This window comes from Serinus canaria, chromosome 4, assembly GCF_022539315.1.
Source record: "Serinus canaria isolate serCan28SL12 chromosome 4, serCan2020, whole genome shotgun sequence".
NCBI classification, from domain to species: Eukaryota; Metazoa; Chordata; class Aves; order Passeriformes; family Fringillidae; genus Serinus; species Serinus canaria.
In genome coordinates, this window is record NC_066317.1 from 62,714,227 (window position 1) to 62,740,655 (window position 26,429).

At 39.3% G+C, this 26,429-nt stretch overlaps 1 protein-coding gene across 4 annotated transcripts in view; it reads left to right on the top strand.

The window, feature by feature from the left end:
- The window catches only part of ZFYVE28 (zinc finger FYVE-type containing 28), a 147,820-nt gene that overhangs the window by 88,417 nt on the left and 32,974 nt on the right, over positions 1–26,429 (top strand). For all 4 annotated transcript variants that reach the window (XM_030239289.2, XM_030239290.2, XM_030239291.2 and 1 more), the window contains exons 5-8: positions 1,563–1,652; positions 4,027–4,116; positions 6,790–6,891; positions 14,873–16,237. In XM_030239289.2, the coding sequence (XP_030095149.1) occupies positions 1,563–1,652; positions 4,027–4,116; positions 6,790–6,891; positions 14,873–16,237 (1,647 nt within the window). The remainder of the gene's footprint in view (positions 1–1,562; positions 1,653–4,026; positions 4,117–6,789; positions 6,892–14,872; positions 16,238–26,429) is intronic.

Below are 26,429 nucleotides of genomic sequence, written 5' to 3' on the forward strand. Positions count from 1 at the left end.
TTTCCTTCCAGTGTAGCAATAATGAAAACTAAATAGCTTTTTAGCAAACAATGTTTGCTCTCTCCAACTAAACTATAATCCTCCATTTGCATACTGGCATATGGCATTTGAGGGAGAATTTCCAAGACACAAAAGGAAACCATAAATCTCTTAATGTTTTCTTTGTCAGAGAAAAGGCAATAAATAGATGTTCAAAAAGAAAAGAATGATTATGAATTTTCTAGAGACAGAGGTTTTGTTCTCTTGTGCTTAGTGGTACAAGCAAGATGTACCCAGTGAATTTAGGAAGGCAAATTGAATTCTGATGGAGGAAGTGCTTTTACATGAACCATAACTAACCACAGGAAATCACTGATTTGAAAACTTGTGATTGAAAAATGACTTTGAGGTTTATAGCTTAAGTAAAAATAGCTGCTTTTTGGGAAGATGCTTTTTTGCACCAAGGGTCACATTGACCAGTCTTGCATTGTGCTTCAGAGTGTAGCCAGCTACCTGCCTGTGTGTTAGATGTTTGTGGTGCTGGCCACAGACAAGATAATGGGCAGGATTATCTGTGGATCTAATATAACACATCACTGCTGCTTTTAGCAGAACATGTTTCCTAGAATTGGGTAGTCTTTTAATATTTCTTGGCAGTAACCTATGGACTGTCATGTCCCACATTACTACTTGCCCTTCCTCAATATTGTTGTTCTCTTGTGTTCTTTCACTCAGGTAAGCAGGTTTTTTTCTCATTAGTAAAGGCATCATTATTCTGTTACACTGAGAACACTTTAATTGAAAATGTTGTCTAAAAACCTGTTTCTAAGTGTGGGTTTGAGTGCAGACACCAATAATGACATCAGTAACTGGTTCTTGTTAGTTCTCTGCAGGTTTTGGCCTGTCAATACCAGCTCTCTATGTACAGCATTTTTCCTCATCATTGTTTTGCAAACAGTTTCTTCCCTTTCTGTGTAACTTGTATTCTACAAGTGACCAATTAAGTAATACAAAAGTGACAGAAAAACACTGAACTTCTACCAGTGTTTCTTACCTTGCTGAATTAGTGCTTTTGCTAGTAATTCCACACAGAAATGAGGCCAAATTTTAAGTGTCATAAACTGTCTCATCTGGGTAACTGAATTTAACTAATCTAATTTTAGGTAAAATCATTATAGATAAAATGTTTGGTTTAAGTCAGATTTTTTTTAATTGAGGAAATGCAGAGTAAACTATTCTGTCTTTAAGATGGGGCAGTAAAGATCCTTCCAAGGCACTGTGCCACACAGAAGAGGATTCTGATATCTAAATGTGCTATCATAATTACATCACTGTATCATAAATGTGCTATTTAATTATAATATTTCTAAATTACTGCTGACTTCCACTGCCTCAATTCCACTTCAATAAGTAATTTGGCTGTGTTTCTCCTAGATTGTTACACAGTTTTCATAGTGAGTGCTGTTGAAATAAATACCAATTGGTGCAGGAAATGATCTTAGGTTTCTAAGATGATTTGTCCTAGGTTTGGTTTATTGTTAAAGCATGTGAAACAGTGGTACATTATTTTATCATGTTTGTAGTTACGTGTCAGCCATGGTACCTGTGAAGTCTCCAAAAGAATACTATGTACAGCAAGAGGTTATTGTACTGTTCTGTGAAACTGTGGAGAGGTAAGTTAAGGATTAGATCCTAATTTTTGTGTTTGCTTTGTCTGAGTTTTTATTGAAGTACATTAACTATTAATATTGAAGAATTGTCATAAAGCACCAGGTATTTTGCTTTTCTAGTAAATACTCAAATTCAAAGGTATTAAGCATGCTTGGCAGGCACAAACCTGTGGCTTTTTGTTTTCTCCATTAAAAAAATACAAAACAAAACACAAGAGGTAACACCAACAATACAATTATTGTTGGATTATGCCTGGTTACAGATGTGTACATGAAGACTCAGCATTTAAATGAGCTGCATCTGTTTAAGACATCAAGACTTAATGATGTTTCATGCAAAAATACATGGGGAGGTGATTCAAATAATCTGTGAACCTCCAGTGATTTTCATAAAGAACTCATAAAAGCTCTTGAAAATCTCAAAGGACTGGTTGTTGGCTCTATGTGTATGAAGGGACAATGATGAAAGAAATCTGTTCAGCAGTCCATAAGTTCTAGAAGTATAAGGTGCAAAGAAAAGCATGAATTTGTAATATACTGTGTTGAACAGCTTTTTTCTTCCCCCTTGTGACAGATGAATTAGCCTGCAGATGGGCAGTAGAGGGGAGCAGCATGAGAAATGCTCAGGCTAAGTGAGGTTCTGAGCAGTGCAGCACTGTTCTTAAAAGAAAATTAGTGAATGATGTTCTGGGTAGAATTATTGGGTACCAGCTGACTGTAGGAGGCCCTCAGGGTAAATGTTGGCTTCACTGTCATGTCAGGAGAGCTTGGGAAGCAGAACACTGGGTCTGCTGTGGTCCATCTTTGATCAAGGACTGGAGGAGTACAGAGCACACTGCCACAGTCTGTACATGGCACCAGGATCAGAGGTGTTTCAGGCATTTTGGGAGACAGGATAACAGCTCAGAAAAGGTCACAAGTAGGAGGAATTACCTTCCATCAGTCAGAGAGCTGCCCCACATACACATCCCTGTGGCATACACATGTCCAGCAGAGGCCACAAAGGTGAGGAGGGGGCTGGAGGGTCTCTGAGAGGAGAGCCTGGGGGAGCTGGGCCTGATACAGAGGCAGGACAGAGGGGATCTGATCAATGCACACAAATATCTCAGAGGTGTCTGTAAGGGGATGGTGCCAGGCTCTCTTCCATGGTGCCCAGGGACAGCACAAGGAGTAACAGCCATAAATGACAACACGAGAAGTTCACACCAGCATGGGGAAGAATTTCTCTACTTTGAGGTGGCAGGATAGTTCCCCATGGGGGTTGTGGAGTCTCCCTCCCTGGAGACATTCCAAACCCAGCTGGATGTGTGCCTGTGTCACCTGCTCTAGATGACCCTGCCTGGCAGGGGGTTGGACTGGCTGATCTCCAGAGGTGCATTCCAACCCTGACAGTTCTGGGATTCTGTATTGCCCCAGTAAGAGGAAGAAGATGATTTCTTACTTGTAGCTTTGGGAAATCTGTCTGGGCTGTAGGAAGGAGCAGGGAGGGAGGATGGGCCACACACCAGTGTGTCCATCCACTCTTGGCACCAGCCAGGGTTTGCTTTGTGGTTGTGTCCCATCCACCCCCAGCAGTACTGGCTGGACAGTGCTGACAAGGAATGAGAAGTCATTTCCATTCTTCTGGGGACCAAAAGCAGGATTCATGCGCAGTTTTCATTGCAATCTTCAACACTGATGTGAACAAGTCAGAGAAGAAATTTGAGGATGTTATGAAACACATGGTAAAATCTGAAAATTGTGCAGAAACTTGGAAAATATAGAAAAGTAAAGAATCCAAGCAAAATGGGGCTTAGTTTAAAAGGGGCCTAAGACATTTGAGAAGTTATTTGAGGACAATGAAGTCTCCCCCATATATTAAATCCTTAGGCTTCAGTAAGAGTTATTGTGTAGAACTGTGCTGTTCTTGGGTGGTTTTTTAAAGTTTTTTGTTAGTTAAGGGGGAGATTGACCTTGATAATTAGAGCAGTTGCTATTTGAAAATGAAACCAAGTACTTTCCCCTATTACTTTAAAAGTGTTTCTTTTATTTGAAAAATTGCCAGCACCAGTGGTTTTCAGTATCAAGCTGATGCTGGACATGAAATAGTAAATAGAGAAAATTTCATAAAAGTGAATTGTGTTTTGAATAACTATAAAAGCTTTAAATGCTTTAAGGGATTTTTCTTGCATTTATATTTTTATTATACTGTTTTTTTCTTTAAAGCAGAGACTTAAGCAGTCAGTTATATATGTGTTTTAGACTGTACAAAACCAGTGCATGAGTTAAATACCATCAGTTTGGTTTGGCTTGTAACAATTTTTTCAAGTTTTTCCTTAGTGAAATGTGTTCTTCACGACTTTGATGTCTTACTAAATAATTTTATTCTTTTGCTTAGAGCCTTAAGGCTTGGATACCTCACTCAAGATATGATAGATGACTATGAACCAGCTTTAATGTTTACAATTCCAAGATTAGCCATTGTATGGTGAGTAATTTTTAACTACTCTCTGTTCTGCCTCATTGAAAGGTTTATTGAAGATTTGAAAAGCTGTGTTCAGAATTTCAATGATCTTTCACCTGATTTTGCTTTAATGTTTTTTGAAAAAAATTAAAGAGGAGGATTGTTTTAATAAAAAAAATTAAAGAGGAGGATTGTTTTGTTCTAAATCATTACCAGTTTAATGTAGAATAACAAGACAAAAAAAGAAAGATGGTAGATCTCTAAATAGAGCAGGCAGGAACAATTGATCAGGCATCCTCCAGCAAAATGCAGAAATTAGGAACATCAGTCTTTGTAATGTCCTGTTGTCAGAAATATTTTTTGAAAGCACAAATTTTGTGACACTCAAAAATAGGATGACATAAGGATACAAGTCTTGAAAACTACAAATTTTCAATTAAATTTGTGTGGTTTTTCTCAAGGACTCTAGGGTTCAGAAGGAATTCTCATGGCCCAGTGCATTGTAACTATTGAGTTAGGCTTAATTCTCTTGAAGGAAAGTATTAATACTTGCAACTTTTGTGTAGGTTTGTTCCCTGTACTGACCACTCAACTAAATTGACAGTGGTTTTGCTTCATTCAGTTTTTGCAATATTGAACAAATCAGATGCTTTTTTCCTAATGAGTCTTCATGGTTTTCTAAGGCAGCAGTTTCTCTGGAGTAAAGCCAGCATATTTTTAATATTTTACATTGTGAACGTTTTACAGTTAGCTAATATAAGGAGGATAATTGAGGGAAATAAAAACCCTCAAATCCTGAGTGTAATACACTTCTCCTCAGGAAATCCCTGTGGCCTGTTGTTCCTGTTAAATAGTATATTGTCTCTAACTGTCATTCTAAAAATAATAACAGTAATAATCTGATTATTGGAAGACAACAGGAATGGGACAACTCAGTTTGAAGCTGCTGGAAGACACAGTGGAGGAGAACACAACAACACTAACTGGAAAACCAGGGCTCCTTGGCAAATGGATCATGTCTATCCCAAATTACACAAAAGGATAGAGAAGACGTTTAAGTGCTCCTAATTACCCACTGATAAGAAACTGAATGAGTGTCATGAAGTATCACAGAGCTCTTTCAAATGTTACACATGTAAAGAAGCTATTTCATAATATATTTTTTTTCTCTAGTGGTCTATACCACTTTTTTAAAAATTTTCTTCCAAGAGTTAAATTCTGTGGCAAACAAACTGCCTGAAAGCCAGAGGAGCAGTGACTTGCATCAGGTAGAAGTGTGAGGAGAGTAGCCTTGAGCTTTCTTTCACTGAGCAAAGTAGTAACATTTGCTTATGCAGAACATAAGACATGAGTCAGCAATAACTGCTTCCCTTTGTGGCAGCCTGCTTGTTGAAGCTTGGCAAGCATAGAGAAAAAGATAAAACTATGAATCCCTGGCAACAAGATAATTTCTCTTAAGCCGCAAAGAAAAAAAAAGTGACTTGGAAAGGAAGCAACTTTTTCTGAGTCTCCTCTCCTCTTCCCTGCTCCAGCCCTCAAAACCCTAATCCCCTGGTCTTTGTTTTTAATACTTCAGAGGAATTCATATAGCTTGTGACATCAGCTTTGCTGCTTTGGTGGTCACACAGGTGCTTGCTAGGGAGGGGCTGGTGACAAAAAGACTTTGTCAATCCTTAGGGTAAGACTTTGACAGACCCTTAGGCAAGGGTTGCTGTTACTCTGGGTGATTTGGTGCTGGATAGCTCTCTGGAGCAATATGGAATTTGAGTTTAAGAAGGGGAACATTCCTTTGAGATACCTTGGGTGACAGAGCACTGACACTATGGACAGGAAGGGGAAAATGGCCTTGGAAAAAGAACACTGGTGTAATCTCAGCTGTGAGAACAGGCTGCCTTTGGGAAGCATACATTGCTTTTGCAGTGGGCAAGGATTAAATAGTTTTAAGCAGTGGTGCCTTTGGGAATCCTCTCAGAGCCAGGATGGTGTGGCACAGCAGATCTGAAGGTGCATTTTGTTTAACCCAGGGCACACAAACAGGTTTGGGCAGTGGTGATTTGGTCAGGAGGAGCTGTTGAGATACCTACAGGGAAGTACCTGGAAGCTCTCAGGATTGTGAATTTACCTCTTTCCAGGGAAATCTGTACAAGGGCTGAGTTGATTTAAAAGCATGGTTTCTTCAAAATGTTTTATGTGATTAAGAAAATCTGTTTCCTTTTTTTACCATATGTCAATTCCATGTTATATTTGTCTTAGAGGTAGAAAAATGGGAGCTAGGAGTCAGCTACCTTGCCTGGAAATTATTTTGACAGGAAAGAACAAGCCATCTGCAATATCTCAAATCAGTGGACCTCCCCCAATGTACTTGATAATAGGTTTCCTTTGTGGGGTTTCCTTTGTGGTTTTATTTTTTTTCAATTCAGCTGCAGCAATGAAATAAATGTGTGTTCTTCCCTTTATGCTTCCATTGCTTTTTCTGCCATGTTTGAGAAAGGGCAACAGAGTGGATGGTATCTTTTTCCTGTTACTTTAAATAGCATCTAATTCTAGCTGTGGGTGAATAAGACAAAAATAAGATAACGAGATGTAGTTAAATGTTGTTCTAATGTTTATGTACAGTTGCTTTTCTGTCTATGCAGTGGTTGCTCTGTGTAATAAAATTTTCATTTGTGTGTGTTCATGCATGTGTTTGAATTACAGTGGCCTTGTTGTCTACTCCGAGGGACCATTAAACTTGGACCATAAACCAGAAGATATGTCTGAACTCTTCAGACCTTTTCACACTTTGCTAAGAAAAATAAGGCAAGTAATAAATGATAGTTGTAATTGCTTCTCTTCTGAAGTGAAAATCAGAGTCCTGAATACTCATAAATGCTTAAAAAAGTGTTTCTGTTTGCTATGTTAACCATAAACAGCATTTTCCTCTCATCAGCCTGATATACCCGTGAAATAACTAAATGTAGTTTTTCATTTCATGCTAGTTTTCTGAACTTTTAATCTCTGTGATAGTTTCCTTTTTTTTTTTTTTGAGTATCATTTTATAGCATTTCACATTTTCCTTCTGGTTATATGATGCCTGAAGTTCTAAAGTTAGAGTTTATTTTTGGTGGATTCTGTTTCTAATTAGCATCAATGTTTCTGCTTAACTAGGCTTATTACATTTTCTTGTTATGCTGTGATGCAGTACTCAGATAATTCCTAACCTAATAGAAATGACTATCAGTTTTTCATATTGTAAATTTGTTTTTTACAGGATGAATCACTTTATACTTCTTTCCATAATGCTTCAGTGTGGGTTACCATTGGAGATGTGGGCTTTGGCTCAAGTATAAATAACATTAAAATCTTGTTTTCTTAACTGAGGTTTTTAGAAAACTGATCTGTTACTTTTTAGAAATTGATCTGTATCTTTAAAGGATCTTTATGTTTACTTTTCAGGTATTTTATCTGGGTGTTAAAAAATTTTCTTAATCCATAAGCTCTGTTATTTTCTTAGAATCCAGATTTATACCAACTGCAACTTTTGTTCCTAGAAATCTCTAGAGATAATTTGAAAGGTTTGGGTTTTTTCCCTGTGTCCAGTTTTCAGCAGTTTATTGCCTTCCCTGGATGCCATGGTGACAGTCTGATACAAGAATAGTTTTCACATAGTTTATATCCAGATTGGTCTCCTCTCATCCCTTAGAGGTGAGGCATCTCCTGAGGGAGAATGTGAGCTCTGTCAGGGGTGGTTCAGAGGGGAGCTATTTCTGAAGTTAGCCTTTATAAATATCTAGACCACATCCTTGTGTGTCCCTTGAAAGCTTCCTAGTATTTTTGTCTAGAAGTCTTATTTTTAGGTACGTTAGTGAAATTCATATTGAAATCTGAGAATTAAAATTGATAAATCAACATGTTTGGTTTTTGGGGTTTTTGGAGTAATTATGGTATTATAAACCACTGGGTTAAGAATAACAACATGAACTGAGGGGCAAACCTGAAGTTAGAAGGAGGAAAAAGCTTTATTGGTACTGAAGCTTGAAAAGTCCATGAAGTTTACATTAAAATACCTTATTCCCAATATGTGGCTATTGCAGATATTTTCCCCAGCATTCCACTTGCTGTCTAAAGCCAAAAAGATACTTAAAAGCTAATATTCTTCTCATAATCCGTATTTTCTGCTTTATTATCCTCATATTTCACAACGTGAAAAATGAAAATCACTGAAGTCAGTGTATTGCTCAGCCCATTTAATTTTCATTTAATTTTCATTTTTTACTGTGAACGTAGCTCTGGGGTTGAAAACAAATTTGTAAAATGCTTGTTTGTTCAATAACTGCAGTTTTCAATGCAAACTTTAAAAAATAGAGATCTTTCATATTCAATTTTGGCAAAGTTCTGATATACTTTTAAGACTTGTATTTATTCTGTACAGGAAAGGGAGCATTAAAAAATGTGACTTCAGTTGTCTGGGAGACAAAGTTGGCAAAGTGTTCTTACTGAGATAACATCTATCAGAGCAAAAATTCAAGCAAGAAGTAATATGAAATTCCATGTCTGGCAGTCTCTGAATTGAAGGAATTCAAATATTGGCAAGGACTGAGCTCAGAAAGATCCTTTAGTAATATTCTTGAATAGAAAATCCATTGAATCAAAATAACAATGAGATGCAAATAAGTGTGCTGTTCATACAGAGTAATTGAATTAATTTTTAAAGTCCCTAAGCTGTGTAGGGTTTTTTTTTTTTTCATATCAGTTTTTTTTTTTAACTCATCAGGCTGCAATCCATAGTCTGTGAGAAGGTTCATAGAAACCTCTGAAGATGGAATGATATTTGATACCAGTACTTCTGCTCCCCAGCAAAAGAAGAGTGCTTTTCCCTGGAGTCTTTCTCCAGTCTCCAGCACCAATAGTTAAGGCATGAAAATAGATTCAGAAGTCTTCTGTTAAAAACAGCTGCATTTTGTATTCCAGTTTTGTGCCTGTTGTAAGAATGTTGAACATCTTACTGCAGAATGTGATCACATCCCAGTGAATTTCTCTGAAAATTTCTATAACTTTTAAGCCAACTAAGTATTTTAGCTCATGGAGTAACATCTTACACAGAACTGATTATTTTGTAGGATTACAGGTAATTAATTTTTAAACTGTATTGTCCTAAAATATCCACAAGGCAGAGATAAGTACTGTATTTAATTATGTTTATCCACATAATTAAATCAGAACTAGCAGAGAAGATAAATATCTATTAGGTATGAAAATTTTTTGGTGTCCTACTGGTGGCTGACAACTTTGAAAACAATAGAGATTGTTGAGACTCTGAGAAAAAGCAGTAAGGGTTCTTGCTGAGTTTTTGCAGAGGTTGAGCAGCAAATTATGGCTTTGAATATTTTAATTAATATCTAAGCCAGGTGCTTGTGTTGACTTTTATTTTGTGTGTAAAACATTAGCATTACATTTACCAAAGTATAATTATATAGTAGCGCTGTCTCTGCCTTTGAAATGAAGGTGTTTGAACCATTTCTGCCAAACTGCTGCAATCTGCTTAGGAAATCCCCAGATCACATCCCCTGCTCTGTGCCCAGATATGTCACTGAGGGCCTGCCACACTGAACATGCTTGTGACAAAACACTGCCTATGCTATATATGCCTGTGAGGCTGCTGTACAGGGATTTTCAAAAGTCAGCAAACTTGGGATCTTGCAGTATTCCTTAATCCTGCCCTGTTTCAGAGCTCTTTGCTTGCCTGGTGCTTGTTTCTAGACCATTCTAAGAGATGGCAGGGTCCCCATGGATTTTGGTGGTGCAGAATCAAGGAGATTGCACATCAAGTGGTGCAGAATCAGAGAATGATGCCATTTTCAATACACTGAAACCTTTCTCTATCATTGACCAGAAATTAAATGCAGCTTACATACTCTCTGTGTTTTAAAGAATTGGGTGGGGCAGTGTAAATTTGTTTTCTTTAAATTAAGTGTGCACAGTGGATTGCTTTTTCCAAGGTGGCTGTGTTCAAAACTTTGAGTTGATTTAAAACTGTGGCAGTAAAGGAGTGTCAGTGCAGTTTGTCACATATCTCAGTGTTGGTTTCTTAGTGTGGGTGTGTCAGACAGACCTGTGGACTTTGGTGAGCAGAGCAGGGTGCAGCAGGAGTGGGGGGATGTGTGTGGCATCCCTGGACCTGCTCCAGCCTCCTACAGTGGCAGCTCCACTGAGGCAGCTGGTTGTGCTCCCTTTGGAGCATGAACTGGAGCACAGGCTGGCAGTAGCAATGAAGCTGTTCTCTGACAGCAAGGCAGTTTAAAATTCTTGTCAGAATAGGAGCAAAGTTAATGGAGGAGGCTTGAGGAATGTGCAGGATTAGGGGGTTTGTGGCCCTGACCTCTGTTAAGCTGAACTTGTCTTTAAAGACATCTGGCCTCATGTCTTTGAAGTTTTTTTTGTCATTTCTGCACCCTGGATATTGGCAGTAGAGTAAAATATATTCATTGGTTTTGCAGTAGGCAGAACAGATCTCTACTGCTGCTTGTAACAGGCAGAGCACAGCTGAAGAACTTCCTTTGTTTTTCTGAGAGTAGCTGTAAGCACTGGAAGAAGAATGTTCCTTGGATTTTGAAAGCTAGATTGCCTTTCTGTGATACAATGCCAAAAAGAGTAAAAAAGCAGGTGAAACCTCAGCATGCACTTTTTAAAATTCAGTGTTTTCTGAAGCCCCTGTGAGAAGAAAGCACACTGCTGCTCAATAGGGTGGATTGCAGAAGCTGACTTTACCTGTGGCTTCTGAGTAATGTAAGCAGAGGAAGAAATCCTTTTTGTCTGTATGAGCACAATGAGTTAAAGGTTCTTGCAGCAGAAAGGAAATGAGCCGCTGAAGAAGCTGCAGTTTAATTAAAGCTTAAAGTTTACTGATGACGCCTGATGTTCAGTTTTTTAGTAGTGAAATGTCACATTTCTTTCCATATATTGGTTAACATTCATTTTCAGTGTTCATAGTCATTTTACAGCATGCCAGATTGGCAGTGAGTCCTGTATAATCTAATGTACAGTGTATCTAAAAGGTAGCTCTTGTTCAAACATTTGTCATCCTTAAAAATGGTGAATCTAGGGAATTTTTAACCAGAGAAGTGAAGATAATTACTTGAACCTCTTTCAGAATAAGCTGTATTTGTTAATAGCAAAATTTCCCGTGTTTGGGTTAGGAAAATGAGCATATTCCCTTTGAATTTAAAGCAGGATTATTTCTCTACTGAGATTACAGGGCTGGTAGGCTACCATGTGTAATTCAACTGGTTATGTTATTCCTCCAAGGCTGCATGGATCTGACTCTCCTAAAAAGACAATGAGGATTGTCAGTTGATTCCACGGGTGGTGGTGGTTGTTCTTGTTATTATTAATTTTTTTTTATTAGGCTTTATTTACTGTCCTCAAAACTGCATAGAATTGCTCTTCAATTTTGAGGTGTCATCATTGACAGAAATAGAATTTATTACTCAGTCCATGGAGCAAGCTAGTATAAAGTAAATATGTGTTTCAGCACTGAATTTACAGTGAATTTACTCACACACTGAATTTACAAGGCAATGTGTGAAACCTGCTCTGGATAGGTCTGAGCAGCCAGGCTCTCTGAGCCTTGGAAAGGAAGCAGAGTAGCTCTGGACACCCAGACATTCAGTAATCCTGGGTGCTGCCATGTGGTGTCTGTTCTGAATAAAACCCCAAAATAAATGCTGGAAGTCCAAAGATTCAATCTTAGATTTTCCCTGGCCCCAGTGGATCATTCTCAGTTATGCTGCAGGGCTTGGATGGAAAGCAAATTCCTTTGGATGTTGCTGGTGCAGTCTCTGTAGAAGTTGCTCATTTTCTTGTTTTGAGAAGTGTGTGTGACTGTGGTGTGTGGAGAAGGGGAGCTGATGTTTAAGCAGTTTTCTGTTGGTCAGTTGCTGACACACAGCTTTTAGTTTGTGCTAGAAAAGCTCCCTGTGGATTGTGGAGCACGGGGATGCTGCCTTGGTTCAGAGATGCCTGGCTGCTGGCAGCCAGTAGGATGCACTCACAGGGATCCCTGGGGGTCTGTCCTGGGCTTTTGCATTTCCTTAGGACCCATGAGGAGCCAGGATTTTCTACTTAATGCACCCTGGCCCAACCCAGAAATTTCCTAGGTCTTTATACCTTTGAATATGTGAGGGACAAGCTTAAACCCTTCACTGTTACATTTCTGTGCTTACTCTTGTTTGTTGTGGTTTTTTAAAATGAAAACCCCAACTGTTTTTAAAATCTTACATTACTTTGTTTATGCTTATAAATTCTATATCAGAATCACTAACAAAATGAAAATTCCTAATACAAGGCCTCATGGCAGCAATCTTGTTATTCTATGGGGGTTTTTTATCCTATTGGTATAATTATTTCTAGAATAACTGATGGTAACACTACTGGTTTTATGTTGACCTTAAACCTAAGCCATTCTCAATTTGTTATTAAGGTGATGTTCAAGTGCCTAATCTCTTACAGACCCTAGTTAAATACAAGATCTGAGTAATAATAAGGTGGTGTCATTACATACTGTGCAGACAAAAGAAAGGAATGTATAGGTATTTAAAATGTTCTAGTGTGCCAAATGGCAGTACTGCTTTACAGCTTATCAGGCAAGTGGGTCTAAGAAAGATTGCCCACTTTCCTTTCTTACTTTTTAAGACTGGAAAAAATGGTCAAACTTTAGATTTGAAGATGCAGCTTGAATGATTCTAGGAAATTCTGACTTCTCTGTTACAGAGTGTGAAAAGTGAAAAGGGAGTGCAGTTGTTTTTATAAATGGCACTTCTGTAGGCCTGGAACTTTTTTCAGGGTCACATTACTCATATAAAGCAAGATTTTTTTAAAGAAATAAAATCCTAATTGTGTGGAATGTACATAGCCATAATTTTTTCTGACTTAAGAATGTTTGTCTTAACTCTTAGCTTTTTCAAACTGTAGGTAGCTGAAATGCAGGCCAGATACTAGTGTTGTATATTTTGAGCTATTTGAAAAACTGGTAGTACTTGAAAAAATATTTGATCTTTGAGTTAGAAAGTTAAGAATGTAAACCATTTACTGGAAATCAAGGTGTGAGATGTGTTGAATGTTTCTTTGGTGGTTTTTGGCCTCTTTTTTAACCAAAATTACTCCTTTAAGAGAATTCTTTTAATATGTACATGTTATTATTCCAGCTGTATGTTACCTGCTTAAAAATTAGTCCTAAGCACATGAGGAATCATGGACTCCTAACCTCTGTTGAACAGGTCTTGCTTTTCCCATCCATTCTTTTAAGCTAAAATACACTTACTGATCTTTGGAAATGGTGGCAGCAGTTCTTGACAGAAGATATTTGTATATATGTGACTTCTAATTGAGAAGGATATTGTAAATCAAATTCAGGCCTAAAATTACATGCTGCTGTGTCTGCAGATTTGTTTTTAAGTTATCAAGCACTTAATAACACTTTGTTTTCAGGTGCCCATAGTCCTAAACTGCAGTACTGAGGACACTTGGTAACACTGGAGATGCTGCATGTCTACAGAAAACACAGTTTGCTGAATTGCTCAGTGTTTGCTTCCAGACCTGCCTTGTCCTTAACATCGTGCAGGAGCTTTAGTCATTAATGACCTGGTGTTGTGGCTTCACCCCAGCTGACAGCTCAGCCCCACGAGCCAACTTGCTCACCCTCCAGTGGGTCTGGGGAGAGAAGCAGAAGAGTAGAAGGGAGAAAAGTCATGGGTTGAGATTAAGACAGTTTAATGGATAAAGTAAAAGCCCCAAACAAGCAAAGCAGAACAAGGAATAAATTCAGCCCTTCCCCAGGCAGGTGCTCAGCCATGCCCAAGGCAGCCAGGCTCCATCACACGTAACGCTGACTTGGGCAGACAAATGCCACCCCTCCAAACCCCCCTTCCTCCTCCTTCCCCCAGCTTTGTGTGCTGAGCCTGATGCCATCTATATGGTATGGAATATCCCTGGGTCATTTGGGGACAGCTGCCCCAGCTGTGTCCCCTCCCAGCTCCTTGTGCACCCCCAGGCTCCTCGCTGCTGGGGTGGGGTGAGGAGCAGGAAAGGCTTTGGCTGTGTGTGAGTCCTGGGCAGCAATAACAAAAACACCCCTGGGTTAACAGCACTGCTTCCAGCACAAATCCAAAACACAGCCCCATTGTAGCCACTGTGAAGAAAATTAAGTTTATGCCAGCAGAGCCAGAAGATTGAGTTCAGTGTTTGAGGCAGGAGAGAGCCGACTTCCAATCCCAGTTTCAGTGATCTGGCTTCCAGATACCAGTAGTGCATAAGCAATATTACTATTTTATTGAATTCTTTTATCTGACAGTGTAATGCTGTGAAACTTCTGCAGTACTCTTTTGCAGAATAATTTTCTGAATCAACTTGAAGGATGGAAAATTGGTTTGCTAATCAAAGTCAAATTTGTGAATTAAAAAAGTAAAATGATGAAATAAATCTAATTGTGGGTGACATTTTCACTATGAATGATGAGGAGGGGAAAATTTCCATTTTTGTGTGTGTTTTGGTTTATTTTGAGGCTTCACTGCAAGCATGCATATAATTTTATGCCCTCTATTTGCATGAGTAATCTCAAATTCAGGCATCAGTAGTCACGTGCTCTGGATATGAATGCCAAATGCACTGAATTACACAGTCAAAAGTATTCTGTGCCCTCAAGTTCTGGATTTCTGCACTAACAGTAAAAGCTTTTTTAAAATCTGTAGCATCAATGCCTCATGATTATAAATGACAAGTGATGTGTGTATTTCTTCATTTTCAGGGATCTCCTTCAGACGCTGACCGAGGATGAACTGCACACGCTGGAACGTAACCTGTGCATCTCCCAAGATGTGGATTTTCCTGTCAGAGCAGATCCTGAGGTGCCCTCTGTCATTGCACCAGGCATAACTGCGACTTTGCCTCCTAAGGAACTTTCAGCAAAAGCTGAGAACACAGAGGCTGAGCTGGCTTGTTCCATGCAGTACGATGAGCAGGAGCTGGAGCAGCTGAACAGGATGGTGCACAGAGTTGGCGACGAAATGTCTTCTCTGCTTTCCCCTCCAAGCATCTGTCAGTCTCCAGCTCACAGATCTAGCCTAAGGAATAGTTCTAGCACAGAAGCTTCACCAACAAGACACCATCTTGACAACTTAACTGATGAAGAGGACAGAGTGTTTTTTATGGATGACCTAGATGGAGCAGGAGAAGCTCTGGCTGGGTTGGATTCAGTAAGTGATACTTTTGCTTGGGTGAATAACCCTTGCCACGATTCAAAACAGAACCTGCAATATAGAGATGCTTTGCTTTATGAGAATGGCCATCAGACGGAGGAAACTTTGCTTTTAAAAGATGCTGAAAGTGACTTAAGCAATAATAACAATGTTGAAGATGGAAAACAGATGCCTGGCATTTCAGTTCCAAATTCGTGCAGCTGTCTGGAAGGTGCAGACTCACAGTTATACCTCAATGGCTGGGATGCGTACGCCGACGACGCGGAAACGGCGGAAGTGATAGCGCACAGGACGGGGGGAATGAAAATATCTGCTACTGTCATATTCAATCCTAAATCTCCTTCTAGCTCAGAATCCCCAGTAACAAGCCCAGAAGCAGCTATTAGCTGTATTCCTGGATCTGCTAATCCATTAGCAGATGAGGAGGAGGATGAATCCCATAAACTCAGTATAGCTGCCACAAACTGTCTGATTAATTCCTGTGTGTGTTGTGGCAGCTGTGAAGACAGCAGGGAGGACGGTGTTGAAGGTTTAAAGACTAAACATTCTGCAGGAGGTGTTGTAAATGCTTCATACACGTTAGTAAAGTCTAAGGAAATGGACCATGTAGATAACTTGGACAATTCAGTCCCTGAGCAGGAAACAATAAAACCTGAAACTTCTGCTTTGTTAGCAGAAAGAGACTTTGGCAGTGAAGAGCAAAAACTGCCAGTCTCCTCTAAGTGCCTGGCACATTCCTCAGGTTCACAGGTAGGAGTAGAAAGTGACTCCCAAGGAGAAGCAGAAAGCATCTCAAATCAGCAGAAGAAGTGGGAGAAGAGGAAACCACTGTGTGATAAAAAAACGGACTACAATGAAGATACTAGTAGTGAAAGGACAGCAACGGAAGATGTGAAGTCAAGATCTAGTTCAAGGTAAGAGCAACTTCATGTCTTGGTAGTAATTTGCATGTACATAAATTCCTGTATCCTTCTACTGCAGTGATTGGTGGATTCTTTATTTTGATTTTAAGAACAATAGAGTGTTGCAGGATTAAAGGGTTTATCCTATATATTTTTTAATGCAGATAACTTTTTATTGGACATCAGCTTTTCTGCAAAAGATTTGGAGATCTAGATTTTAATCATCCAGTGTCTCTGTATCATTGAAGTCGATGTTACATTACCTGCTTAATGTATCCAAGAGGGCATTGCTGCTAAATGGTACCTGGGTCATTACTTCCCTTGTCCTCTGCTGTTTTATAGGAGAAGTGTGTCTGGCAAATACTACAAAGTTAACTTTTGCATCAGTGCTTGGGATTAAATGGTTATCTAAACACATTTTACCTTGGCTTCATTTGAGAGAAAGGGCTTGATGTGACCTTGTTGCCTGTGGGCACAAGCATAGCTGTGAATGTGTGTGTGCTGAAGGAGCCTAACAAAGTGCAAAGCGGCTCTTAAACTTGTTGGACCATTTCACCAAAGTTTATAGAAGAGTGGAGGTCATGGATTAAGGTTCTGAATATTTAACAAAAGTAAGGAACTTAGTTGATAGCAGGGAGATAACATCATAATACTTGTAATAAAGAAAATGTCACACTTCAGCTCAACTTTGATTAGACACAAGGGATCTTACACAGATCAGTGAAATACCTGACTTTGTTTTGGTTTACTGTTTAGAGGATAACCTGTTTTGTAGTGAGTCCTCAGTTTCCCTGAAGTTTTAATATCATGACGCAGAGGGAAGACATTAGAGATGAGTTACCTTTGTTTTCTGTGTTTCTGTGATAGCTGGCTTTCTGTGTGCGTGTGTGATGCAGGCTCTCCCATTTTGTTATGTTCACAGAGTTCAGGATAACACAGTGGAGGTAGCTTGAACCACAAAGCACAACCACAATATAAAAGCTACAGAAATAAGTGTACCAACTGAATTATGAAATAATTTACTGGCAGTGGAAATAGCATCATGAGTTCTTTGGCCTAGACCTAATTGCTTTCACAGGTTAAATATGACTTAGCATGCACAAAACTCTGCTTATCTGTTTAATTATTCTGACTATTTTCTATTTTAGGCTTGCAAGTATGATCATATTCAAGGCCTTACAACAGGGTTTCTAAGTGGACTTCATTTTAAGATGTAATTCACAAGTCCCTTTGACATTCCATGATTTTGCAGCACTTCAAATGTGTAAAAGTAATCACTGTGTGTAATCAGTTTCCTCATAAAAAATACAAAATCCAGACTGTTTGTCTACCAGTTATTCCCTTGAGTAGGATATTAAATGAATTTTTGAGAACAGGTCTGAAAAATAGAATAAAATTTTATATATCTGTAAGCTGCTATTTAAGCTTCCCATGTTTTGTGAATGTAGTAACTTCTCCACTGTCTTGTCCAGTCTCTGCTAATATTATTAAAAATCTTTATCTGAGAATTGTCCTTTTACAGAGAATTCTGTAAGTCTGTCTTGCCATTTGCTTTTGTTTGCTCCTAATTCCTGTCTGGCCTTTCCTGCCTGTTGTGATTTTGTAGACCTAAGTCACGTTTTCTCAATGTGGTTACTTTTTCAGATTGGAAAAATCAGAGCCTGCTTGTTCAGAAGTTGTCCACAAATTGTCTATACCTTTGATCATGTCTTAAATCTTGCTCTAAACAATTTTCAATTCTACAATTTCCTCTTAGCAATAAGTGAATCAGAACTGCACTTAAGATATCAGCAAACTGTGGATGTGCACAGTGGCATAATTATTTTCAATTCTTTTTCAGTGGTTTTCAGTATTTGACTTGGAATTCTTACTAAGTGGTGTGCTCAGGTTCTTTTTGAAGTTGTCTGCTAAAGCCCCAGGATGGTGCTTGTGGTCTCAGAGGCTGTTGTTCTGTATCTGATGCTAAAATTGTTCTCCATGTGTTTACCTGTGAAGTCTTGCCTGTTCCTCAGACTTTAGGATCCTGGGCAGTTGTGCAGTCTGTTCTGAGTAATTCTGGTACAGTAATTCTGTACCAGAATTACTCTGGTACCCTGAGTAATTTTGCATTGGTAGTAACCTGTCAGAGCTCATTGCACTCCCTGTTTTTGCAGATCATACACAAAAACAAAGCTCCCAGGGTGCTGAAGAACCTCAGCCGTGAAATCCCACCTTTCTGAGAAGTGATAACAGCTTTGTTTAACAGCTTCTCCCAGTTTGTGATTAAGAATTCTCTGTCCTTTTTGGGCCCCTCCTTCTTGTTCTGTGGCTCTTAGTTTTCCTAAAAGCCCTTAGTGAGGTATTTGGACAGACCCTCTTTGGAAATCCAGAGCCTTGACAGATGAATCACCATTCTTCACAAGCTTCCTGACCCCTTGACGGAGCTCCCAAGAGGTTCCCTCTGCAGAAGTCACCTTACTTCTTCCCAGACAGACCTTCATATTGTTGTCTACTTATTTTAGCTTTGGGTACATTTTAAGTTGCTTGGTGTGATCATCAGGATCACAGAGCTAGAGCTGTTTGAATCCCTGTAGAGTCCTTTTTTTTTTTCTTTTAAGGGATGGCCAGCTTTAGACTCCAGGCATCAAGGAAGTTTTAAAAGAGAGCTTAATAATTCATCTTATTCATTCTTGAGTTGTAAAACTCTTGGGGGAATGTTTTTGAATATTTTGTTAGCAAGTTAGTTGGATTTGCCTGTTTGCACCATAGCCTTTTACACAGATACTTTGTTGATTACTTCTAATGAGCTGTATTCATTTTTGAGACTGCAGTACATCTGTTATGATTGTCAAGTGTTCCACCTTTGCAGCAGTAGAGCAGTAGGGATGGAGGTATTTTGTTACTAGGTTGTTGCTACTTTATTTGGAAGCATTCTAATACCAACTCCTTAGGTATGTTCTGTGAAAGATGGAGATGCTGGGGTTCTACTCAGAACTAGATTAAAAAGTTATACATGGATAGATCCTATTTTTGCCTTAAATGTGTGTGTATATATATATATATATATATGATTGGGGTCTTGCCTCTGAATCACTAGTCATGTTATCAGGAAAAGAGATAATTCAGTTACAAAACTTGTGGACCTTTCCTTACTCATGCTGCCCTGGCAATGACTAATCACTGCTTTTTTGATGGTATTTTTAAATTGACAGATCACATTAGGCTTCTGTGACTGCTCCCTATTACATGCTTGTGAATGCCAGCTTAACCATAGGGGAAATGTTGGAGACAGTAGATTATTTTCAGAATGATGGACCCATTAGCTAGAACAATAAGCAATCTCATACACATGGAATAGCTGCAGGATAGGCTCATTCATCAAGTTGATAAATGTATTTACTTTCTAGTTACTGTAAGTCACCAGGTAGAAGAAAATTTTCTTTCCCTTTTCTGAATAAAGCAGCTTTCAAATGTGAGTGTTGTGATACAAACCATTTATTTTAGTAAGTCTAAAACTATTTTACTACACAATATGACATTATAGGTGTAATCTCTGTGATCCAGATGGGTTTACCATAATAAACCTTGTGTCTGAAATAGCTGGTGTTTCATGCTTCTCTGTCTAGCCTCAAAATTCAGTGGAGTTTAAAATAAAGATTAAACACTCTTCTACTAAAGATTTCATGGAATCATGGAATAGTTTGGGTTGGAAGGAACCTTAAAGATCTTGTTCCAAGCCACTGCCATGGGCAGGGACACCTCCCACTGGACCAGATTGCTCAAAGCCTCACCCAAACTGTCCTTGAACACTTCCAGGAATGGGACCTTTGCAGATTCTCTGGGCAGCCTGTGCCAGGGCCTCACCACCCTCAGAGTAAAGAATTTCTTCCTATCTAATCAGAACCTTCCTCCTGCAGTTTGGAGCCACCCCTCCTCATCCTGTCACTCCCTGCTCTTGTAAAAAGTCTCTCTCCATCCTTCTTGTGGGCTCTCTTCTGGTACTGGAAGACCCCAGTTAGGTCACCCTGAAGCCTTCTCTTGTCCAGGCTGAAGAATCCCAATTCTCTCAGCCTTTCCTTATAGGAGAGGTGCTCCATTCCTCCTGGTGGCCTCCTCTGGACTTGCTCCAACAGGTCTATGCCCTTCCTGTGGTGGGGCCCCAGAGCTGAATGCAAGCAGTGCTGCAGGTGGGGTCTCACCTGAGTGGGGCAGAGGGGCAGAATCCCCTCCCTCACCTGCTGCCCACGGTGCTTTGGATGAGCCCAGGACAGGGAGGTTTCTGGGTTGTGAGTGCTCATGGCTGGGTCATGTCCAGCCTCTCACCCACAGCACCCCCAAGTCCTTCTCAGGGCTGCTCTGGATCTGCTCATCCCCAGCCTGTGCTGTCACTGGGAGCTGCCCTGACCCAGGGCAGCACCAGCACTTGGTCTTGTTGGAGCCCCTGAGATTCCCATGGGCCACTTCTCGAGCTGTCCAGGTCCCTGTGGAGGGAGGGAGTCCTGTCCCTCAGGTGTGTCAGCTGCACCACCCAGCCTGGGATCACCTGCAGAGTGCTGAGGGTGCACTCAGTCCCTTCATCTGTGTCATTAATGAAGATATTCAGTGATTCTGGTCCCAGGAGGCTCCCTGGAGGGAGCCTTGTCACTGTGACACCACTTGTCACTCATGTCCAGAGCCATTGCCCACTGCCCTCTGGATCTGACCAGCCAATTTCTTATCCATGTAACAGTCCATGCACTGAGTCCATCTCTGTCCCATTTACATCCAGGGGTGTTCTGGTGGGCTGTGTCAGAGGCTTTGGAGAAGTGCAGCTGAGTGACATCCACAGCCCTTCCCTTGTGTGCTGATGGAGTCACACCCTCACAGACAACCATCCCTGGATATTGACAGGTCTCTGCTGCTTGGCTCTTTAAGTGTTAGCTGGTTTTATGTCTTTCTTTTCTATTTGCTTCTATCTCAAAGATATAAAACAGCAACAGCACACAAGTCTTGGGCAGCAGTGCTAATGAGATGCAAATATGAGAAAAGCACTAGCAAAGGTGCAGTGTGTCTGACTTGCTGAAGGGATAAGGTGATAAATAACAAAACAAACAGTTAAAGGGGGAAAGCCATGTAAGACTGGAACATAAGATGATAAAACTAAAAAAAAGCACCATTTGGTGCTTTGGGGTGAAAAAGAATATAAAATAATCCCAAAACCAAGCTTTAAATCTCTATCTAGTATTCCTTGCTTTTCAATGGAAGCAAACTATACTGTTTCTTTTATTTAAATGTTCATTTAACTATGAAATTCTTCCTGCTCTTTCAGAGAAGAAAGAAAACTACAAAGAGGGAAGATATTTTTTTGTGTGTGTTTTGTAAATATTTGTCTTTCAGTTCATTCTGGAGCTGAGGAGTCCATGTAAACCTGCTCATGTTTTATGAAGTTGGGCAGCTTGTTTGATATTGTCATACAGTGCTGGTGTTTTCATGGTTTTGTCTTAAATACCTGGTTCTGTTGCATGTTTGTTTATCTACATACTGACCTCAAAACAGTTCTGCTATAAAAAAAGGGATTATTAAGTATAGTTTCTCACTTTTCCACTGCAGGTCTATTTAAAATGTCTACCTTTTTTTTTTTTTTTCCATTTTTCCTTGATCTGTCTGAATGTATTCTTGATGAAGCCTTTTGCAGTGACAGTTTTCAAAGGAGCTGCAGTTGGTAGTGAGGAGAATTTCTTCCCTTCTCCCTTCCTGCAAGCTCCAGCTGTGTCCATCAGCTGTTGGATGCTGGCAATGTTTGCATTTACTTGTGGGGGCTAAAAATCAGAATATTTTGCCTTCTGCTCTTGCAATATAAGGAGGAAGAATGAGATGTCCTTGGAAAAGCATGTTTTGCTATTTGTTCATCTGTATTGCAACTCTAGAATAAGAGGAATAATTTATTCTTGAGCTTGGTGTTCAAGTTGCCTATTTTCTTAGTCTTTCAATTCTTTAATGCTAAATTTTATATATTGTACAATATTATGTATTACAGTAGTCTGTATTGTAATATATTAAAAATCTTATTGCCTTAGGATATTAGAATAACTTCATTAGAAAATGAACACCTGTTTCAGACAGTTGGTTTCTAATTTTGATTTTTTTGGCCTGTACCTTATTTTGTTCTCTCCTTAGCAACATGTGACATGTGCACATTTTCAATACAGCAACTTTAAGATAAGTCATTCCACCTTTATAAATGCATGGAAAACTGCCATTCAGCCATTTGTATTTGGAGGATGGCTAACATTTGCTAAAAAAACCAAACCCAAATTCTCACAAAGTACCTTTCTAGCTTGTCTGAGTTTCTAGCTTTTCTACAAGTATTCCTTTATCAAAATTAAATTAATTGATATTGAAATTCAAATTACCTTGATTAAATGTCCTAAATTCATGCTTGTTCTAATATTCCCTTCACAGTAAGATTTAAGAAAATTGTGTATATTTTTACATTAAAATGTTGGCTTTTCCATGAAAAATTAATGGACAGCTGTGCAAGTTCACATAAACAAAAATGTGTCTGTTTATTGTCTTGTGCTGATTAGTCTTTTAACTGGCTGTTCAGGAGAAAGAAAAATTCTCATCAAAAATTCTCAGCAAAAAGCAAATAGTTCTTGATTGGGAATCAAACATCAGCCTTTAACTGCAGAACTTCCCTTAAGCAATCCTTTATCTGGCTGTTGATTGAAGTTCTTTGTTCCCCTTCTAGTATTCTGTTTATTGCCTTTGTGCAACTAGCCAAATTCAGATTCAGTACACATTAATTTTTTCAGTCCCTCCTCCCCTTCTTTTTAACAATACAGGTCTCAAATTTGAAATGGCAATGTTTTGCCTTGCCTGTTAACTCTGATTTTGTGCAGTATCCTGTAACACAACTGCTGTTACAAAACTTTGGTGTCACTGTTTTGTACCAGCTTCCCTTTTCCTCAGTCCAAATATCAATTGAAGCAGGGAACCATGTTAGCTTTCAATGTAGGCATTCCTGAAATATCATGTTAAAAAGTTTTTAAAGCTAATTTTTGGGTGGATTTGGTGTGACACATGAGGCTTTAGTCAGCCCTCATGAAGTGAGCCAGTCAAACAATACTGGTGCCAATTAACTATTGTAATATGAAATGTAGTTGTATTCAATTAGTAGCATTCATGAAGAACCTGTCCCCTGAAGCAGAGGTTTAATTAAATGTAAGAGGCTAGAAACACATTCCAGTAGAAAAAAGCAGGGATAAAATAAAGATGGCTTTCAGTTTGTTTATTCTTTTTAGAATAGCTGCAAAGAGTGGCCAACAGCTTTCAGGGGAGGGTTCATTGGTTCAGTCTGCCAGTGTTCCATGGAAAGAGGCAGCCATAACACCCCATGTCACTTTGCTCCATGTCCTCAAATCTTTATTCTCTAATTTTATCAGAAGTGCTGAAGAATTATGTTTTGATGAGCATGGATAGTGATTTTATCCAGTGCCAGAATGTAATTTTTTAAACAGCACTGTAGGCATTTAGGGCCTGCAAATGGAAGAAGCTTTTGCCACATTCCCCAGTTTCAGCAGTCCAATGAATCCCAATCCAAAACAGCAATATTGCAGATGAGCATGACGTGGTGAAACTCAGGTCACCTGTGGGCTGATGTGGGAAGGAGGGGTTAGCAGCTCTCAGCTGCAGAATGTGGCTTTATGCATGGATTTTCTCTTGTAATTGTGCTAATGAGTGTGTGTGTGCTGAGCCATCATCAGCTGATAATGGGAATCTTGAGATGGGAAAAACAGGTCAGTTCACCTCAGGATCTACCAGCACCTTGGAAAAGCAGAGAGGATCTTCAGGCAGACATTAATATGAAGAAATCTCTATAGTTATCCTAAGACTGTGTGTACTGAGAGGGAAAGTAGTGATTATTAAAGGGTTCTTTTTTTTAAAGCTAGTTAGAAAGTATAAAACAGAGTTACCATTATTGGATTCCTATTTTTTAGTACTAAATAAACATAACTTCTTATGTCAAGAGTTAAAGCCTGAATATGAATTAGTAATAAGCACTGTTAAAATCATAAATACTGTTTCCAGTACAATGAGTCAGTCTATAGGGTTACACAGGAATGAGAAAAATGTTTCCATGTTGTAATTGCCTGAACTACACAGAGTTTATTAGAACAAACAAATTTCTGTGAGTGTGGTTTGTGTCAAGTGTGTTCAAGCAGTTTGCATTGCCAGATGATGACTGAGTGGATGGAGATCTCATCCTGAAGTCAGCAGATTGTTCAGCATGGTCAGGTTTGTGCCCCAAGAGAAAAGTGGAGAAGTAGAAAATTAAGGCATTTATAAAGCAGTTTAGAATGGCAAACTGGGCTAAGACAAGGCTTAAAAATTGGTGAGATGATGAAACTGGTGAGGAGGAGTTGTGCTGATAGGAACTGGTGTGGAATGAGAGAAGATTGAAATGAGACAAAGAAGTGTGGAGGAGAGCTGAGGTGATGCTTCTTGCCTGTTCAGAAGACATCTGTGAAGATGCAGGTAAAGCTAGCCCTGAGATGGTTGATAATGCCAGCTGGTTGTGGCCATTGAGTTCATCATGCTCACTGGGTTTCCTTACCATGAAAGTGCTTTATTGCTTTGCCTTCTCTCTCAGAATGTCCATTCCACTTAGGTAGCTGATGGTTGAAAGGGATTTCATGTCTTGGGACAATGTTGGCACTGAATAATATCTGCTCTTAGCAGAGAAGTGGTACTTCAGGGTGGTGCTTGGTTTGGTTTATGTTTTAGCCTAGAGCATTTAACTCCCCAAAAATGTGTGTGAACTTTTGAGTTCTTGGGGAAAATTTAAGCCCTTTGGGATCTCTGTAAGAACTTAAAATCTTAAGTTCTTTAAAACAAAAAAGTAGAAAATGAGAACCTAAGAAAATTGAATTTAAGTGCTTAAATACTGGTAACTGAAATATTTTGATTGGACTGCAAATAGAGCAGGCAGAGCTTCACAGAAGGCACTGAAGGACAGCAAACCTGACATCTTTCCGAAAAATTATTACTACCCAAATCAGCTGGCAGGATTTTTACACTGGAAAAATCTGGGAATGCTGGGGAGGTGGAAGAGCATACAAGAATATGCTGAGTTTGCTACTTGTTGTTTGTTTCCTGATTCTCTTGTTCAAAGATTAGTTTATTCTGAGCAAAAGAGTGATGTGCTTCACTTGCAAGAGAGAGGCAGTGATGTGTTTGCTGGGAGACAATGAGTTAACAAAATTCCATGGTCAATGTAAGAGCAGTTTAACAAGGTTCACTTCAGTATTTAGTGCCTGGAGGACAGGGTCAAACAAAGCTGCCAGGGAGGCCCTTTCACTGAGTCTTGAGGTTCAGAGAGGAGTGACTGCAGCTGGATCCAGACTTAGTCCCAGACCTGATCAATGCTTTGTGTCTAAAGGATTATTTATATATGTGCAGTCAATCTTTTTGTCACTTAACCTAATATTTCTACATTTCAGCATGCTTATTCCCAGTTCCTCTTACTCAGTATCTGGTGTGATAAGGATTCACTCAGCCTTGAGGAATAATTGTGGGAGGGGAGATCCTGGCATGCAGGCTGCTGCCACACAGGAGAGCTCAACAGGCCCTGGACTGTCCATTATTTTTGGGCTGAGATGAGTGACTTACAGTCATATTTGCATATTTGTACTTTGGCTGGTGTGTGCTCAAGTAGCCCTGAGCTGCTGTGCAAAATTTATGGCCCTTGGCTCCTGTGGTGTTTGCTGTCTCCCCAGAGCCTAGTTTGGGTACAGACACTCAGGCTGCCATTTCTTGCTTTTGTTTAAAAAGAAAAGGGGGGTGAGCACACCACCACACCTGCCTAATCATGGTGTGAAATTGTGTGCTAATGGTTTTTTTAATATCATTCAGCTGCTGTAAAACAGACAGTAAAATTACATTTTAGTAGCATGACCATATTGTAAGATTGGATGGGTAAAGGTGATGAGCTATAAAAGAGTAAGCCTTTGTTTAAATGCATATATCTCTTCATAATGAGCAGAATTAGCAAGGGAAATTACATAAAACGAATGAAAGTTAAATAGATTTTTGTTCAAGTCTGATAAAATTATTTTCTGGTTGTGAAGTCTCTCCTTTCAACTAAAGCATGGTACACTTGGGATTTATTTTCAGATTGGCAGTCAGAAATGAGAAACATGAAGGGGTACATTTTCCAAGTGATTAGTGGGAGGTATGCAAACAA